General features: G+C 42.0%; 1 protein-coding gene across 2 annotated transcripts in view; it reads left to right on the top strand.

The window, feature by feature from the left end:
- Positions 1–850: 850 nt before the first annotated feature.
- arfgef2 (ADP-ribosylation factor guanine nucleotide-exchange factor 2 (brefeldin A-inhibited)) overlaps positions 851–19,214 on the top strand; it is a 37,387-nt gene continuing 19,023 nt past the window's right edge. The window contains exons 1-21 of one of the 2 annotated variants that reach the window (XM_049582490.1): positions 851–1,331; positions 3,519–3,549; positions 4,012–4,135; positions 5,417–5,563; positions 6,537–6,716; positions 7,484–7,796; positions 7,972–8,088; positions 8,243–8,364; positions 9,174–9,307; positions 10,406–10,640; positions 10,836–10,935; positions 13,636–13,775; positions 14,628–14,736; positions 14,827–15,016; positions 15,148–15,259; positions 15,351–15,556; positions 15,729–15,813; positions 17,605–17,776; positions 17,932–18,083; positions 18,206–18,334; positions 18,490–18,648. In XM_049582490.1, the coding sequence (XP_049438447.1) occupies positions 1,154–1,331; positions 3,519–3,549; positions 4,012–4,135; positions 5,417–5,563; positions 6,537–6,716; positions 7,484–7,796; positions 7,972–8,088; positions 8,243–8,364; positions 9,174–9,307; positions 10,406–10,640; positions 10,836–10,935; positions 13,636–13,775; positions 14,628–14,736; positions 14,827–15,016; positions 15,148–15,259; positions 15,351–15,556; positions 15,729–15,813; positions 17,605–17,776; positions 17,932–18,083; positions 18,206–18,334; positions 18,490–18,648 (3,135 nt within the window). In that variant the 5' untranslated portion in view covers positions 851–1,153. Of the gene's footprint in view, positions 1,332–3,518; positions 3,550–4,011; positions 4,136–5,416; positions 5,564–6,536; positions 6,717–7,483; positions 7,797–7,956; positions 8,089–8,242; positions 8,365–9,173; positions 9,308–10,405; positions 10,641–10,835; positions 10,936–13,635; positions 13,776–14,627; positions 14,737–14,826; positions 15,017–15,147; positions 15,260–15,350; positions 15,557–15,728; positions 15,814–17,604; positions 17,777–17,931; positions 18,084–18,205; positions 18,335–18,489; positions 18,649–19,214 lie in introns of both variants that reach the window. The other variant, XM_049582489.1, reaches the window with a different exon arrangement.

Raw genomic sequence — 19,214 nt, 5'->3', positions numbered from 1 at the left:
ACCCATACTACCATACTGTATAGTATCCCAGAAAAAGACTTAATATGACCCAATACATAGTATGTCATATGCAGTACATCAAAAATACCAAAATCAGACCGGATGTAGCAGAACATCCGGTCTGATTTTGGAGTATGCAAGCCAGCATGCTTTTCTGGCTATTCTGACCCACAATCCTCTGCACAACAGATGACGCATCACATCGACTGAGCTGCAAACAGCTGTTCCACATGTTAGAATCTACAATCTATGCAGTTCTGACTTTAAACTACATAAATTGCAAAGTAACAGCAGCAGAGCTCTCCTGGTTGATCTCTGTCTCTCTCTCTCACTCAGTATGTGGCGTTTGTTTTATCTCCAAGGTAATGGATATAAAAGCAAGAGGGCAAGAAGTTCAGGGTGTAATGTTATGAGAAAGAAGTATGTCCAGATTGTGTGTGTACATAGGGTAGCTGCAGCACCTACTGAAAGTAAAAAAGTATGGGATGCGAAATGCACCCTATAAGTCCTCTCACCTCGATGTCATGTGTCCTACTCCTGAAATGATCCTGTAGGTGACCTCTGACGCCACTTTTGAAAATTTCAGTACCAACATTTTTTAACAGTATCCTCTAGGAAGTGAGCTTTAATGAATGTGACAACCAACCCCGTTCTCCCCTACAGACGTGGTGGATAAACTGGCCACCTGTTCCTGTAACTTCATTGTGGTGTTTTAGTGCCACCTGCAGGACATTTCAGGGACAGCGTTTCTCTTCTTAGGGAGCGCTTGATTTGCCACAGTGGTGGAAACTGCGAACTTTTGCTCAACTCACGTAACGTGGGCACGTTTGCGCGCTTCTACGCTATATTTAAGCGGACACGTTTTTACAATGTTGGGTTGAGACGGTGTATACATTTTCCATGAGTTCACTGTGGGACCCTTGAACCCCAATTTCGAGGTAACCCACTGCTCGGGGTGCTGTTGTCAAACCCCAGACAGCTGAGAATCACGTGACATGACGTGTCGGCAGCATGGCGGCGCTGAGCTGAGGTAGCGACTCGACTGGACTGACACCGATAGCCTGGCTTTCGTTAGCTTTCCTTGTCACCTGCTCACTCGCAGGGCCAGGCCGAAAATGACGGCCTGAGAGAGAAGCTGTAACAAGACCAAGAGATGCAGCAGCAACAACAACAGCGGCCACCACAGCAGCAGCAGCACTCACAGTCGAAGGCAGAAAACAGTAAAACCAAGAGCATGTTTCTGTCCAGGGCGCTGGAGAAAATCCTCTCGGATAAGGAGGTGAAGAGGAGCCAGAACAGCCAGCTGCGCAAAGCCTGTCAGGTGGCGCTCGGTACGTGGGTTTATTTTGTGTACTGGTTTGCCTTGCCCCGTGTTTTATGCAGTGCTTCACTGAAACATTTCGGTCGTGTCTGGCTAATTTGAGTGACGGGGGAGCTACCCAGTTAGCTAGCGCTAGCGTTAGCATCTGAATGGCCTTCATCGTCTTTTCAGCTGTCGGTTGACGTTTAGAGGTAACAGCGTCAGTTAATTGTGTGTTGGCGTCGCTTTCACATCATATTGTTAATTCAGTTAACATCCTGCCTTCACGCTGCACCATCACCACTGTCAACGTCGGCAGGTAAACAAGCTAATAGGTAGCTGTGGTTAGCTAGTTGAAGCTAGGTTAGCTAGCTAAACAGACCAATCCCTGTGTTGTACGTAGCACTGTCACCCAGCCAGACAGCCCAGTCCTGCTCTGCACCCAGACACACAGGCTACCTAACTCCAGGATCCTCTGGCGCCCGTGCTTTTCCATTCAACACAATCACGGATAGTGTTACACACAGCAGGCTCCTCACTTCGTTGTGATATTGCTGTTTTTATTTCAGCTCAAGCTGCACCCACCTCCCTGTCATACTGTTAGTGTGACAACTCAAGATAATTGGTACAAAGCTTGTGATTCTCAGACAGTGGACCGGTGCCGAACAGATAGAATCACTTTGTGTTTCAGGGTTGTTTTTGCCCAGTGCTTCTCATGGGCTCAGTGCAGGTGGTTGCATGCAATAAGTAGTTTACAGTAAGGTAGTGTGCAGCACCACACGGTTGACTGCAAAGAAATAAACGTCACTGAGAGGTGGGCAAACAGGTTGGTGTGTTTGAGCTGCTTTGTCTGCTCTCTGTCCCTGTCTGCCTGTGATACTCTCTCATTATTCATGATACAACACACCTATTGGACTCCTCACACTGCTGATGTCGGCTGTGTTGCTTGGTCATTCTGACTGTTTGGTGTTTTGGTGAACTCTGTACAAGCATCACAAACATATCATCTCTTCCAATGCTCTTCTGTTTAGCTATCAAAGTTGTAATGCTGTGGATTGCAGGCCTTTGCATCTACTGCTTCCATGATTAAAAAGGTGTACTGCAGAAAGAGAGATTAGTTGTTAATTGCTGTTTTTAAGTGAAACACCAGAGCTCAGCCAGATGACTAAAAAAAAAGTGTGTGAGTGTTACGAATAACTTGTCTATATTTAGGTCCAGCACTAATTTGTACGCCATGGAGAAAGGGGCTGAGCTCACATTTTTATCACATGAAATGACAGGTCATGCATTTCTGGTAGTTAATTGAAAAATATCTTTACCACAGCAACGGCTGTGACATTTGTGGTGAGTGTTGCTTGAGCTAACTTCCTTTGTGTAGGTCTGTGAGTTTGGTGGTATTCGCCACTACAGTGTTTTGTAGTTGATTTGGTTGGTCACAGTCTGGCCAATTGCACCCAGTTACTTGCTACTTGCAACACAGGGTAGCTGAGTAGAGCTGCAACAATGAATGGATTAGTTGTTAGCTATTAAATAAATTGCCAGCTAATTTGATAATAGATTCAATGGTTTGAGTGTGCTTTTTTTTTTTTTTTTTTTTTTTAGAAAAAAAAGTTAAAATTCTCTCATTCCAGCTTCTTAAATGTGAATTCTTTCAGGTTTCTTTACTCCTCTGTGACAGTAAGCTGAATAGCTGTGGGTTGTGGGCAAAACAAGACATTTGAGGAGGAAGTCAAATCGACAATTTTCACCATTTTCTGATATCTTTAAGATCGAACAACTAATCAGTTAATTCAGAAAATAATTGACAGATAAGTCAGCAATGAAATTAATAGTTAGTTGTAGCCCTGTAGCTGAGTAATGTGTGTGTAATGCGTCTGTAAAAGTATGAGGAAGAGAAAATGGATTTAAGGAGAGAGGATAGCAACAGATGGTGATGCAAGGGTTAAGACCAAAGATCTGATAGAGGCTGGTCAGTTGAATCAAATGTGATTGGCAGTGAAATATAGGGGCACTCTCAAATTAAATCCTGCTCAATACACAATAGTGTATTTTGACCAAACACATTTGTTGTCTACCAGTTAATATGCAACAAAACAAAATGTGCCCTGCTGCAGTCAGATTTGTGACTGGCTCAGTGACCCCCAGATCTAGATGTGATGCTCAAGGGGTCAAAGTTGAGACATTAGTAACATTTAATCTCCTGTGTCTCCCTCCACAGATGAAATCAAGGCAGAGCTTGAAAAACAAAAGTAAGTATCGTTATGCATCCTTCTCTCTAAATGAATGAATGAATGAAAGCACAGCAGCAGTGGGCTCTTCTCCTTTCCTTCTTGTCACGTGAGACAAGAAGAAGTCGAGTGAAGGTTTGCCCTGAAGCAGTCTGCAGTAAACCCCACTGCTCACTGTGATTTGTGACTAAGGTGATTTGCTGCTTTTCTAACTGCTACTTTGGAGTATATCAGCAGCACTTCAGACAGCCTTCAGGTAATATAGCCTCTGCTAAAGGCAAGCCGTTATTTAACAATATGCTGTTATGCTTTTTTTAGAGGTTTAAATGCTCTACAAAATTCTACACCATGAAAGTATAAATGTACAGTTTAATGTTTTACACAGCACTTTATCTGTTCACATCATCTACAGAAGGTGCCATTAAGTGTCCGTGGGACTGTGTTTGTAGCTCACACTGCTGTTTGCTGTCCTCTTCCCTGTAGGGATGGCACAGTGGTTCCACCCAGAGCCAACTACATCGAGGCTGACAAATATGTGCTGCCCTTTGAGTTGGCCTGTCAGTCAAAGTCCCCCCGGATAGTTAGCACCTCTTTGGACTGTCTGCAGGTTAATATTCACTGCCACACACACACACACACACACACACACACACACACACACACACACAGGCTTGTGCACATGAATACAGTTAAACATTTCTGCTCCCTTCTTGACTCTTTCACTTTCTCACAGCAGGTATTTATTGGTTGTATTACCCATCTGGTGGCTGCAGGGGGGTGAAATCTTGTTCCACCTGTTTTATACCTCTGACGTTCACTTGGAACAATGGCTCTACATTCCACATTTCATACAAGCACACAATCCATCCTTTAATGTGTGCTAGCTTTTCGTAGTAGCTACACTCTGTGTATTTATGGGGTTTTTTTCTGCATATGAGTTTGAAAGACGTGGGCATTTACAGTACCAGGCAGGGAGCATCTAGTGAAGGATGCTAGAGGATCAGCAATGTACTGCTGTGCACCTAAAAAAATTAATTTTAGTTTAAGTGTATGCTGTATTATATTTTTCATATATTTTCACTGCTTTACATTGCCATCAATCACGTTTTTTTGAAATGGAACTGAAACTAATATCACTCTCTTCAAAGCCAGTCTCCACTGACAAAAACAGTAATTTAACATCATTGAACACAGGAGTTGCTCCCCAGTAATATGAACTAATTAACTGATAGAAGCAACAGTAGACCATTAGACCTCTGGAGATCAGCTAGCCAAAATTGCTGTTTTTATCAATGGAGTCCGGTGTCTTTGAGAAGAGCATAGATGAGGAACTAAGGCATTTAACAGCTTCTCTGTTAGACTGTCTGAAGGTAAGGTAAACTATTGTGAAGTATTCTTAATATAGTGTCTGTTTGAACTGATGTTGATTTTTCTAGGTGGAACTTCTTTCAGGTGGCTGAAATTCATTTTGTTGCTGCCCCCTGTCACAGCAGTACATTGCTTAGCTCCTGTCAGTAATCCTGCTGCCTCTCCACACTGGGGGCAACTTACTGCATCAGCTGGGCATCAACTGTATGTAATACACTGACTGTGGATAGGTACCTCACGCAACCCCACTTCAAAAGATCCAAACTATCCCTATAAGACCAAAGACACAAAAAAATGAACCCTGAATTTTTCTGTTTCTCACAAGCTCACAATTGAGCAAAACAAACATACAAGTGCCACTAAAATAAACACTAAACTCACACACGTACACCTCAGTACAAACGCAGAGTTACACGCTTGCAGGAAATTTTGTGCAGCACACCCCACAAAATCACTTTTGAATAACACAGAGACACCAAGTTACTCCTAACCTAACCCGTGCACTGGTACCACACTGTAGAAGCTGATCGCGTACGGCCACATCACAGGCAATGCCCCGGACAGCCGAACCCCAGGCAAGAGGCTGATCGACCGGCTGATGGAAACCGTCTGCAACTGCTTCCAGGGCCCGCAGACCGATGAGGGAGTCCAGCTACAGATCATTAAGGTATACCCAGAGCCTCTCTGCACATCTGGCAGCCTTCAGATCCTCCAGCTGTCACTGTTGTTGTTTATTTGAGACCCAGTCAAAGCTGTCAGGACTGAGGCACTTAAGTCCTCCATTCTAAAGAGTTTAATCGTTAATACTTGTTTCCTATAATCACACAACAAATCCAATCAAAGAGTTTCATGTTGCAGTATTTTCCTTAGAATAGATTTGAAGGGTTTATAGACCGACAACCTTCATTTGTTATACCTTTAAATGAATCTGAAGAGCAGAACAGCTGCATGTGTTTATTTAACTCTTCCTCGAAGTTTCTGACCAGGTTACTCTGTTTTTAAGTGTCCAACATCCACTGTTGTCATTTTTGGATTTGCGAGAAGGGACCAAAGTTTAGTTTGTAATGTTGTGTTGTGATACATCCTAATTAGTGCATACTTTGCCATCTTTGTCAGACTTTTTATCACATTTATTTTCATTTGCTTGTCCCTGCTTTGGCTTGATAACCTGCCTTGTGTTTGCGCAGTAGGTATGATTCATAACTGCCGCTGACTGAAGTTTCCTCCTAGTGAATGAAATACACATCCTGGTTGTTTGGAAAGGGCAAAGTCTCTCCTGTTGTAAGAAGCACACAGTTTAATCACTGTTGACAAAAGATTTACAGCAGATTATCCGGAACCATTTGGCTTAAATTCACCACTGAATGAGACCTGAGTGTCAGTACAGTCTCTCTAGATGGACTAAAACAAGCTTGAATATGTTTTCTAGATTTTAAAAAAAGTATCTCTTGAGTAACATCAAAATGAAAACAAACTTGAGCCATATTCTGCACCAACCATATTGTAGTATGACAACTATGTGGTTTTAACATGCTACACAAGTAGGGAAGTCAAGTGGTGATTCAGCAGGTGTAACAGCAGCATCTTCTGAACAAGACATCCTGTCTGATAACTCTTCACTTCCTTTTTTCTGCGTCCAGGCCCTGCTGACGGCAGTGACCTCCCCGCACATAGAGATTCACGAGGGTACCGTGCTCCTTACCGTCAGAACCTGCTACAACATCTACCTGGCCAGCCGCAACCTCATAAACCAGACCACCGCTAAGGCCACACTCACACAGATGCTCAATGTTATCTTCACACGCATGGAAAACCAGGCTGTGAGTGCATTTAACATGTTTACTCAGTCCATACAACTGATGACACTTTTTGGCAACACATGGGAAAATTATTGTTTTCTCCTTTGCACTCTCTTTTTAAAATGACACTGTAAAAAGGGACTTAAGTGTATTAGAACTTTGTTTAAAGTGATTTAAAAAAAAAAAAAAAAAAAACAGCATTTCTTGTAACCAAAACAAAGAGATATCTTGGTTGCATAGAAGCAGCAACAACATGAGGAGGAGGGCCAGGCATTGACTGTAGCTGTGGTTACTGCTGTGGATGTGACTGTAACTGGCTGGCTGCTCTTTACACCACCTAAGATAGGAACATTTACCAGGAAAGGGCCTTTGGGGCTGCTATCAGATATGACGGATGTGTTACAGTTTACACTTCAGTTCTCCACAATGCTCAACTCAGCCTTTGCAAATTATCTTAAAGGGATAGTTCAGATTTTTTGAAGTGGAGTTGTATGGGGTACATATCCACAGTCAGTGGCAGTCGGCACACCCTCAGTTTGGAAAAGTGGCAGAAGTACCAACACGGAAGTTTTAATTAAAATGTTATGGAATCACAGGCTGGTTTTGATGTGAATCAGCTGGTCACACCTAAGCAAAAATTTGTTCAATAATTTGCATTTCATTTTCTTTTGTAATCCAACAGTGATTTAAATCCTGCCTCATTTGTGTTAGTAATGGTCACATCCACATTCCCTTGTATTAAACAATTCCCTAACATGGCTCCTCTCCTCCTTCCACTGCCTCCACAGGCTCTGGAGGCTCAGGAGCAGGAGAAGGAACGGCTTCGTCTGCCTCAGCAGAACCCGTCCCCAGTCCCAGGTAATCGGAGGTCCGGCTCCCCCCGGTCTGACCGGACACCCACTCCAGAACCCCAGAACTCCCCATCCCCAGCAGCCAGTTCTCCAGACCTCACTACCACCAACACCACCAGCTCCACGCCCCCACCTCCAGCCCCTGACGTGGACCAGGACCAAGCGCCAGACACACCATCAATCAATGGAGAACCTGAGGGTGGCAACGCTCCGATGAATGGAGGAGAGGAACAGATCACACCATCAAGAGGTGTGTGTCAGCTTTCAGTTGGAAGTTTCAGTTCATTTGAAGTTTGAAAATATTTGTAGTTGTTTTTCCTTTACCTCTTTTAGGAAAATCTGCAGCTTTTCTATACTGTTTACCATAAGCCTCATGACTCTTCATATTCTTTGTTATTTGTTCACATCAGATTCTGTTTTTGAAGATGAAGGTGTAGAGACACCTCCTACAGCAGCTGAGCCAGCTGAGGAAGGGGACAAACCAGAGAGCAATCCAAATCCAGCAGAAACTGAAAGGGAGGAGGGAGAACAACAAGGAACAGGTCAGAACTTACTGTGCTATTTTTATTTTTGGTTATCCCCTCTTTTATGTCTTATGTTTCCTTTGTTCTTGATAAATGTAGATACACTTGTCGGAGACAGTGTTTTTCCTTCCTGGTCATGACCTGAAAATGTCCATTTGGGCCTCTCTTCCAGGAGGTGAGCACCACCCTGTTGATGAGCAGACTGAAGTGGCTCCCCCCAGAGTCAGAACAGAGGGTCAGCAGATGAACGGCATCATTGAGGACCGCTCTTCTGTTTCCTCCACAGATATGCTGGTGAGCAGTGTTAATACACTTATTTATTAATCAGTAGTGTGCTGAGAGGAAACACATTAAAAGTAACAACCTCTAAAAAGATTAAGTTCATCTTGGAGTGTGGATTATTTGTTCTGCTGTTGTAAATAAATTGCTTATTTGATGGTTAAACGTGTGTATGGCATTTCTACATTAGCGCCCTGATGTGACTGTGTCATGCCTTCACCTCAGCTAAAAGAGGAAGGAAAAATAAAAGTAGTTAGCCACAACAAAGTGATGATGTAGAGACCAAGTCACAGAATCATACTGATCATATTGTTTATCCTAAACTGCTGCAATGATATCCACTTTCAGAGTAAAGTTGAGGAATATGACTCAGGATTGGGAGTGTTTTATACTTGTATGTTGTATGCACGCAGACCCGCCTACAGAAAGTGTGTCTCGCACATGTGAGACATTGCCAGAAAATGTACTTCCTCTATTTAGAAATGTTTTACTCCTTTGATTTTTATCAAGCAAAATGGAGCAGCAGCACTTTAGTTCCTCTCATCAGTCACACTTGTGCAAGATGAATATTTGTAATGGTTTGAGAGAATGCCAACTCCAGTTCTGTGAATATGATGAAAAGAAGTAGTGAAATGTATCTCTGCCAGAACAGCTACCAGAATTTGATAAGTAAAAGTAAAATGAGAAATGTTTTAAGGCAGCAAGTTTGCCATGTTGGTAAGATTCTCGACTCCAACCTCAGGACACAAATCAGAGCTGTTGCTTTCCTTTGTTTTGATGTAGACGTGTTGTTTGCGTTAACAGATTTTCTTTATCTGTCTCAGGATGCTGAGGCTCTGCAGGGACCCCACAGTGCTGCCCGATTCTCTCACATCCTGCAGAAAGATGCCTTTCTGGTGTTCCGCTCTCTGTGCAAACTCTCCATGAAGCCTCTTGCTGATGGACCTCCAGACCCAAAGTCAGTGTCTTTTTTATATGATGATTCCTAACCTCTAAAAACATAAAACTGGTATAACCAGTCTCCTTAAAGGCCCAGACACACCAAACCGACCACAAAGAACTAGTGGTGACGAAAACCGACTGTTGCAACACCTGAAGTGGCCTTTGTCTTGGCCAAAAAGTTGCACTTGAACACACATCAAAGACTACAGCTATTGGCCAGCTAGCATATACATGCTATGCTTTTGTGAGAGGAGACAGTCAGCTTGGTGTGTCAGCGTCCTAAGTCTTAACTTGTCTCAGTTGGCTACATTTTACGCTATTTACGTCACAACATGAACATGTCTTTTATACATTTAAAGTAACATCCTGATTTAGAATCATTTCATATGATGACTACCTCTGTGGTAACACTGAACGTGCATCTTAAAGGTGCAATAATATTTCAACATTAAAATGTCTAAAATAACTAGACATAGTTTGTCAAGTTGAGTTCTTAGATTATCCTGAATGTTTCCAGTGATGTTCACGTCAGATAGATTTCAGCAGTGGTGGTTATTTAACAATGAATAATCTCACCTTACAATGTCAAAGTCTGTCTTTTGTTATTGTTTTGATAGAGAAAACCCTAGTGACAGAAATTACATACAGTGTGTTTAAATCTTTTAAGTCTTTTATGTGGCAACTTTTTTTTGTCATGATACAGTTTGCTAAATGAGTATAGATGCCTTCGGCTTCCACGCACCGCTTCATCTCAGTCTCCACAGGTTAACTTGCCCTTTTCCATCCTTGTGTGGCCCTGCCATCTCTAGTTACTGTAACATTAGACCCTGAGCCAGTCAGTGTGAATAGGCCAGAGTAAACTGAGCCCGGAAGGAGCTCACAAAGAAGTCAGTCTGGCCTACATTTAATAAATACTGTGATGAAACACTATTATATCTCAGTATCTTGTGTTACCTTCAATTTGGAGTAAAATGGAACACCATGTATTGATGGGACATAAAAGCACATCTGTGTCTACTGAGCAGGTTGCTCTATGTGTCTTTTCAGTGTCTGTGTCTGTTTCCTTAATATGTAAACTTAAAGAATACAGTATAACACTCCCTCTCCGCTGCAGGTCCCATGAGTTGCGGTCCAAGATCGTCTCCCTGCAGCTGCTGCTCTCTGTGCTGCAGGGCGCCGGGCCCGTGTTCCGCACTCACGAGATGTTCGTCAATGCTATCAAACAGTATCTGTGTGTGGCACTGTCCAAAAATGGCGTCTCCTCTGTGCCTGAGGTCTTTGAGCTTTCACTGGCAATCTTCCTCACCTTGCTCTCCCACTTCAAGGTCCACCTGAAGATGCAGATTGAGGTACCATTGCAGCGTGACAGTAATAGACATTTGTGCCGCGTTAGCTTGTCTGGCATGCCTTAGATTGAGGAGTGAAATGTACCTGTTGTGATATTAAACTTTTTAACTTTCATGTTGGTGCAGCTTGTTTGATCACAGAGTCACACTGATGCTTATTCTCCTGACTTCTGTCTCCTCTTGTCCACATTGCTTCAGGTGTTTTTCCGGGAGATCTTCCTGACCATCCTGGAGACATCGACCAGCTCCTTCGAGCACAAGTGGATGGTTATCCAGACACTAACACGCATCTGTGCAGGTACAAAGGGGGGGGGCTTTAGCGTGGACAGTTAGTGACGTCATTCACCCCGAAAAAGAGTCATTCACCTCCAATGTAATGTAAATTCAAATGTAGTAACCAGGTTTCAAGCTGTAGAGGGCACTCCATACCACATTTTTAAAATAAAATGTAGATTTTCAACAGTTTGCACTAAACTGTCAAGATTTTGAGCAGGATCAGTCAGTAACACTACTTTACAACCAGAAACAACGATTATCAGCTGAAAAAAATGGTTTTAGGGTTTAGTTACTCTTTAATGTTACTTATGGCCTTATTTAGACATGACATTTATGGAAAAAGCCAAATGCTTATGTGATATTTGGCATCAGGGGCCTCATTACAGAAAAATATCCTCACTGTTTGTCCTATTTTAACTTAAATTTCAAAGATAGAAAGAAATCCTATCTTCCCATGATAGAAGCAATTCCTTAACTTATGGCTAAGTCCTGTCCCATCTCAGACCTCCTATCTTATTTGAACTTAAGAAATCCTCACTATAACTGTAAATTCTTCAATCGGCACTCATCCTGTCATGCCTGTATCTATGTTTAGAACGTACACAGACTGCCTGTACATTTGATTATAATATACTGGTCAGCTATTAGAGGTCAACACGGCTCTCACTTATCACTGGCAAGCTAGCTTGCATCGTGGTACACAAGAGACAGGCATTCAGTTTTAGCTTTGAGTTGGAGGCACTAATTGTGCCAGTGAAGTAGCAGAAACCTCACCTTTTTAGGGAAGTTTTCTTCAAAATTATTTGAATTACGTATTAATTCAAATGAATTAATTAATCAATTAATTTGAAATTTTTGTTGAAATTTAAAGCATCATCACACGATTTCAGCAGCCTTTCAGTCATTAAATTTTGATGTTCACGTTGTTCCCTATCGTCATTGTCACTGCTGTAGATACACATTTTTGTCAGTTATTTTGAATTATTGACAGGGTCCATACCTATATCCTAACTGAGGATTCCTACCTTGGTAAATAACTAAGTTAGAATGGTTCTGTAATAGCTAAATCCTTATGCTAAGGTAGGATTTCTTTTTCTAAATGCAGTTCGGATACATGTTTCCGTAATACCAAAAATCCTCAATGTCATTCTAAACTAAGATGAAATAGGATTTCTGACTTAAGACGTTTCTCTAAGGAGTCCCCTGGTGTGCAAGAGGAGTCGAAATTTTGTGATGTGATGGAAGAAAGCTGATTTTGTTTTTAAGCTTGCCTCTTCTGTGAATCAGAAAATGTTTCATGTCAGTTTAATCATTGCGTACTGTAGATAGAGAAATCTGCTGCCTGTGTTATAATGTCCGACAGTGCACATGTTTAGAATACTGTGACGCTGGGACTCATTTATTCATCCATGCAATTTGCATGACTCCAAGTTGTAAACATGAGGGGGGAGACATCTGGTCTGATGATTACTGTGGTTGTACACAAGTGCTATTTTTAACATTCCCCCCCCTTACACAGCAGGAGTTAATGACTCTTTTTATACACTGATCTGACATGAACATAATCCCAACATCTTAAAATTTGCTCATTCGGTTGTTTTTAATACTTAATTAAACAGATTTTGTTATCTTTCAGCAAAGGAGATGATAGTTATGTAAGAATTTTATTCCAGTTTCTTAACAAGGTGGAACAAGGTATGCATTTAATCTAATTCTATACTTGTTCTACTTCAGCTTTTATGTGAATCAGACAGCATTAGATTCAGACTTAATGGTAGTTGAAGTCTTAGCGGAATTACAGGACAGACATACTTCAAGTGCTGTTGAATCTTTAACATTGAAGTGACTTGGGCACCTATGCAGACATGTCACATGTTAAATTGCCATGCCATTTACATAACAAGGTGCATGACTGACAGGGTCTTGACCCTCCTGGTTGTGGCTGCTTCTCATATCATCCCATGACTTTGCTGTAGTTGCTGTCATTGCTAGAATTGATTAAATATTCTTGTGCTTGGGTAGCATGAGCCATATTCACACCACCAGCACAGCAGTGTTGGTAGTTGTGTGTAGGGCTGCCACGATTAGTCGACTAATCGATGATTAATCGACTATTAAAATAATCGGTGACTATTTTAGTAGTCGACTAATCGGTTTGAATAATTTTTCATAGAAAATTACTATAAAAGTACCCCAAAATACTCTTACTGCAGCTTATTACGTTCAAATATTGGCAGCTTTACACACTCTCCCGTGACAGCGAACTAAAACCCTTTAGCGTGAGTATGAAACAAGACATTAGATGACGTAATTTTGGGGTTTGGGCGAGACAGATCGACATTTTTCAACATTTTAACACATTTTTCGATGAAATGATTAGTCGACTAATCGAAGAAATAATCGACAGATTAGTCGACAATGAAAATAATCGTTAGTTGCAGCCCTAGTTGTGTGTGAGCATCATCCAATGTTGTCATCTTTTCTTCTCATGCAGCTCTAGAGTGATTCTGCTGTTACCTCATTTGGCACAGATGCACTTAACACAAAGACCTTGAAATAAAATTTATTGTCAGGTTTTGGTTAAAGGGGCCCAGCGTTCCAGTCATTACAGTTTTCACTGATCACTTCAGCCAACAGTGCATTATCTCCATGTTGTCTCTTAAGAAAGGTATTTAATTGATATAAATTAAAAGTTTTTGTAAAACATTTCTTTCCCCTGCAGATGCCCAGTGCGTGGTTGACATTTACGTGAACTATGACTGTGACTTGAATGCAGCCAACATCTTTGAGCGCCTTGTCAATGACCTGTCTAAGATCGCTCAGGGCAGAAGTGGTCAGGAGCTCGGGATGACTCCACTGCAGGTACACTATTATCTATTATCTGTTATCTATTAATATATTAAAAGCAGGCACACAAACAAGCACCCCAAACTGATCAGCCCTGCCCACCAGTTAAACATCCATCATTGTGTTGAGTTCACATCAAAAATGGAGAAAGATTGTCCAGCAGGGTCTATCATCTTGAGGTGGTTCAGTTTAGGAGGGCAGATGTAAAACTCAAACTAGCCTCGACCTTGTTTTGTGGTACGTTAATATACAAGGCATTACAGTGAGAGAGTTTAAGAACAGACTTCAAAATAAAAGCCACCTTCTGGTGAACATGTTAGGCAATTTCACATTCAGTCAGTAAGTCAGTCAGTCTATCAGTAATAAAAAGAAATAAAAAAATACTAATGCATACATGTATACATAATAAATAAACACAATTAATGAACATAAATTAATTGAATGATCATTTAAAAGGACAATTACTGCCTGCAAACTATATTTTAGAAAAAAAATAGAATTTTAATTGTGTGAATAATTGGTGAAACATAACAATAAACAATAGATTTCCAAAGACTTAGACTTCAGAATGATAGCAGACCACCTCTGCGTGTCACTCAGACGATAACTGGACATTCTGTTGTGGAATTTCAAAATTAAAGCCCTTTGTGTTTCCTCAAAATTCAGATTAGTTTACTTGAATGTTCACAGTGGTATGATCATATAAATCAAAGGTTTAAATCAAACTGATATGTAAATGTAGAGAAAATATGAAAAACAAACAAGAAATAAATTGCATAACGTGACATACCCTAAAAATATCAAGATATTATTTTTTAGCATGTGTGAGTGTGTAAATGACCTTTGGTGGCTCTATGATATCCACAGGAGCTGAGCCTACGAAAGAAGGGTTTGGAGTGTCTGGTGTCCATCCTTAAATGTATGGTGGAGTGGAGCAAAGACATGTATGTCAACCCAAACCTTCAAGCTAACCTGGGTAAGTTTGTAGTCTACAGTGAATATCTAAACACTGCACAGAGGGAGAGTGGGACCAAAACATGTAATTGTTGTGCGTGCGCGTGTGCAGGCCAGGAGCATCCATCTGACAGTGAGGGAGGAGAGCTGAAGCTCCCAGAGCAGCTGGTGGGACGTCGAGACAGTATCAGCTCTCTAGACTCCACTGTCTCCTCCAGCGTCACGGTTTCCCAGGCGGACCATCCGGAGCAGTATGAGGTCATCAAACAGCAGAAGGACATTATTGAGCACGGCATCGAACTGTGAGTCCTTGTTTCTCAACCTGTTTGGGATTTACATTAAGATTACAGAGTGTGGAATATTTTAACCTTTATACTTTTTGTTCTTGTTTAGAGAAGATGAGTGATGATGTTTTCCTCCATTCTCTTCCCAGTTTCAACAAGAAGCCAAAGCGAGGCGTCCAGTACCTGCAGGACCAGGGCATGCTGGGTTCCACAGCTGAGGACATCGCCCAGTTCCTACACCAGGAGGATAGACTGGACACTGTGAGACATTACACACTTGTGTTCTCAAACAACAAAGCTGTTTATTCAAGTTAGTAATTGCCCCCCAACTGCTTTATTTCTGTATCCACAGACCCAGGTGGGAGAATTCCTGGGCGAGAACATCAAGTTCAACAAAGAGGTGATGTACTGCTACGTGGACCAGCTGGACTTTTGTGGGCGGGACTTTGTCTCGGCACTAAGAGCGTTCCTGGAAGGCTTCAGGCTGCCTGGTGAGGCCCAGAAGATTGACAGGCTGATGGAAAAGTTTGCTGCTCGATACTTAGAGTGCAACCAGGGGTAAGGCCCACCTTAGATTTCCTATTAAAATGTAAAGACTAAAATATTTGTGTGCGTCACATAGCATCAAAGTGAATTTTTTGAATATATATTTTTAGTCACAAGAGTTCATATTTGAATAAAACAAATACAAAGCACTAACTGTTGCGCTGATATGTGTCCTCTTTTGCAGACAGACTCTGTTTGCCAGTGCAGACACTGCCTACGTGCTGGCATACTCAATCATTATGCTCACCACTGACCTGCACAGTCCTCAGGTGAGAACTGCAGATTGTTTTATGTCTTGTCACTATCATCACCATGATCTCCGTAAGTAGGCCTTTCATTCACCCTGGATGCAACTGTGTCGCCACACTCTGTGGAATATTTATTAAGGATTGGTGGCTTTTCTTCAGGCTCACAATGCGTTTGTTGTTATTTACTGAAAAATTACACCAAGGTGCAATTTGTATTTGCAAGCATTCAGCCTTTATTGGACAGAACAGCTTTTGCGTGAAAGGGGAAGAAAGAGAAGGGATCACAGGCAGGTTGGAATGGAACCTGCAGCCGCTGCGGCAAGAACTTACCCTTTGTATGTGAGACACCCTGTGTTTAAAAAAACTAAAAGGGAGTGCTTTGGTAGGGCTGTGTTGTTTTGGTGACTCAAAGGAAATGAAGTCCAGTTTAAGTAACAGGTGCATGGGCTTGAGGGCTTATCAGACACCAAAATTCGTCGCATTAGTTCACAACACTCAGGATGATTATCACAGTGGCAATTGTTTCATTTTTTGGCACTCCGACTGCAAGATAAACAAGGCACAAAGTAATCTAGCTCACATGTATTAGATTGGACAAAGCGGCGCCTTGCCGGCTGACTTTGCGTTCAGTTCTGGCAAAAGCCCAAAAAGGCTCAACGTTTTTGCTGGATGACCCTGCATTTATTCATCAGAGTCCGGGGCCCATATATCTGTGGCAGCGCGGCCTTCTACAAATAGCTGCTGCACCTGATTTATTGCTGCAGACACACCACCGTGACAGAGGAAATTTCATCTGAAATTTAAAGTCTGAGAAAAGCAGGTGTGAAATATGGCACACTGTGACACACACACAGAAAGACTATAGCCAGGGGGGAAAAGAGAGAGACGTGAGACAGTGTCAGACAATGAAATCACTTTATTGAACGCAGTTAAGACCGCTGCAGTAAATTTAAAGTTCAAGTATTCTCTATATAGCACATCACAAACTAGCAGCAACAACACTGTTTTTATCTCCTGCAATTTTACCTTACTGTTTCTCTCAGTGTCTTTCTGCTTGAATATGTTTTTAAGCCATGGTGCCACGTGTCAGTGACAACCAGGGGTGGGAGGCATTATGTTTTGGGGGTGTCGGTCCCGTTCTCTTGATTCTGTTACCTCAGGAACGACTTGAGGGAGTCTGTTCAAAATTGGCACAAACGGTACCTTGGACTCCAGAATAAACTTAATAAAATTTGGTGGTCAAAGGTCATCTTCACAGTGACATCATAATGCTCTGCATAAACACATCTCTGGCCATTACTAAATGTCATATCTTAGGAACAGAAAGGAAGACATTTGGTCAGATACTGAACTGACGACACTAATCTCTGGTGTCCATCTTGAAACTGTGCTGATTGTATAGATCTTCTGAGCTGCTGGGTTGAAGATGTTTGTGAGACATCCACCTTTTAGAATTTGTAGCTTGCTTTGTTGCGGCAACATTTGAAGCATTGCCAGCTGTGATGGCCACACATGAGTCTGGGCAGACATGCATGCGAACTGTAACTGCAACTTCACTGGTTCGCAGAGACGTACAACTTGACCTAATAACTGATCCAGACCAGTGTTGGCCTCATATATTTTTATGTTGATGTCCACAGAAATAATCAAGTCAAAGGAGTTACAAACCACAGTCCACCACATTAGACTTTGTTTTAGCTCCCTAACTTTGCAGATGTGCAGTGTACATCAAAACAGCAAAGCAGAAGAACTGTGGATTTCCTCCATTTTAATCACTCCAGCTGCCTCTCTCGATCTTTTTCGTTGATGTAGGTGAAAAACAAGATGACAAAGGAGCAGTATATCAAGATGAATCGTGGTATTAATGACAGTAAGGACCTGCCTGAAGAGTATTTATCCTCCATATACGATGAGATTGCAGGCAAGAAGATCGCCATGAAGGAGAGCAAAGAGTTCTCAATCACTCCAAAGTCCACCAAGCAGAGTGAGTCTGGAAGTTTTTTTTACCAGCCAGCATGTGACAAAAAGACAACAGACTAGTGATGTATCAATATGGTGTCGTCTACGTTCAGGATCTCCCTGACACTATTTACTGTTTGCTAAAAAACACGAGAAAGATTTCTGTCCTCCTCCGTTCAGGTGTAGCCAGTGAAAAGCAGCGGCGTCTGCTGTACAACATGGAGATGGAGCAGATGGCGAAGACTGCCAAAGCTCTGATGGAGGCTGTGAGCCACGCTCAGGCCCCTTTCTTCAGCGCTACACACCTGGAGCATGTGAGACCCATGTTCAAGGTATTACCTCTCTTTTTTAATTTAACATTCCAGATTAGATTGAACCACATCTTTAAACAGTGGAATGTTACACCAATACAACAGTTTGTGAACATAGTAGAAATGTATGCTGTATGTTGCAGCTGGCTTGGACGCCCTTGCTGGCAGCGTTCAGTGTGGGTCTGCAGGACTGTGACGACCCAGAGGTGGCGTCACTGTGTCTGGAGGGCATTCGATGCGCCATCAGGATCGCCTGCATCTTCAACATGCAGGTCTGCTGATCTTTGACACACACATTGAGCCAAATATTTGGGTTTTTTTTTTTTTTTTCCGGCTGGTCACATTACCTGTCAGTAATGTTTAATTTTAAAAGTGGCTCTGTCTTCTTCAACTGTAACTGTGTAGTAACTGGCCTTCCTGTCCGTAGTTGGAGCGAGACGCTTATGTCCAAGCCTTGGCCAGATTCACCCTGCTGACAGCCAGTTCCAGTATCACAGAGATGAAGCAGAAGAACATTGACACCATCAAGACCCTGATCACAGTGGCACACACTGACGGAAACTACCTGGGAAACTCTTGGCACGAGGTGACTCCCTACCAACAGGATTTATTAAGAATAGTCGCAAAGAGATAAACTGTTACTGATTCTCAGAAATTACTTCTGTAAAGACTGATAGAATACAGATAAATTGCAAATACACACAGTTGCTACAGTCTAATACAACAGCACTACAATAAAACCTGCAGCCTTCATGGATGTTCCCCTTTTAATTGAAACAGTTTTCAAGATGTGTTGGTTTAAATGTAAGGCCATTTTGAAGGCTGTAGTTAGTAGTTTAGTTGAATTGTACTGTGCAGACAAGATATGAGAAACACACTCAATATAATCTCAGTGTCATGTAATACAATTCAACAGCACCACGGACTACAGCTTTGTAACAGTGACAATTTGGGCTCGTTTGTCAGAACCAATAGCTTCTTCTCACGTTTTAGTCAGGAACACTCGTCATACAGAGGCATATTTAACCACTTTCTGCAACAAATGGAAATACAGTTATGCTTGGTACTGATGGCTCCACTATTAAGATGCTCTCTGGAGTAGCGTAGCAGCAGGTTAGCCAAACAAGGAGCACAATGGAGAAAATTCCCCAT

Source organism: Epinephelus fuscoguttatus, linkage group LG7 (assembly GCF_011397635.1).
Source record: "Epinephelus fuscoguttatus linkage group LG7, E.fuscoguttatus.final_Chr_v1".
Classification (NCBI taxonomy): Eukaryota; Metazoa; Chordata; class Actinopteri; order Perciformes; family Serranidae; genus Epinephelus; species Epinephelus fuscoguttatus.
This window is presented reverse-complemented; position numbering and strand designations above follow the sequence as displayed.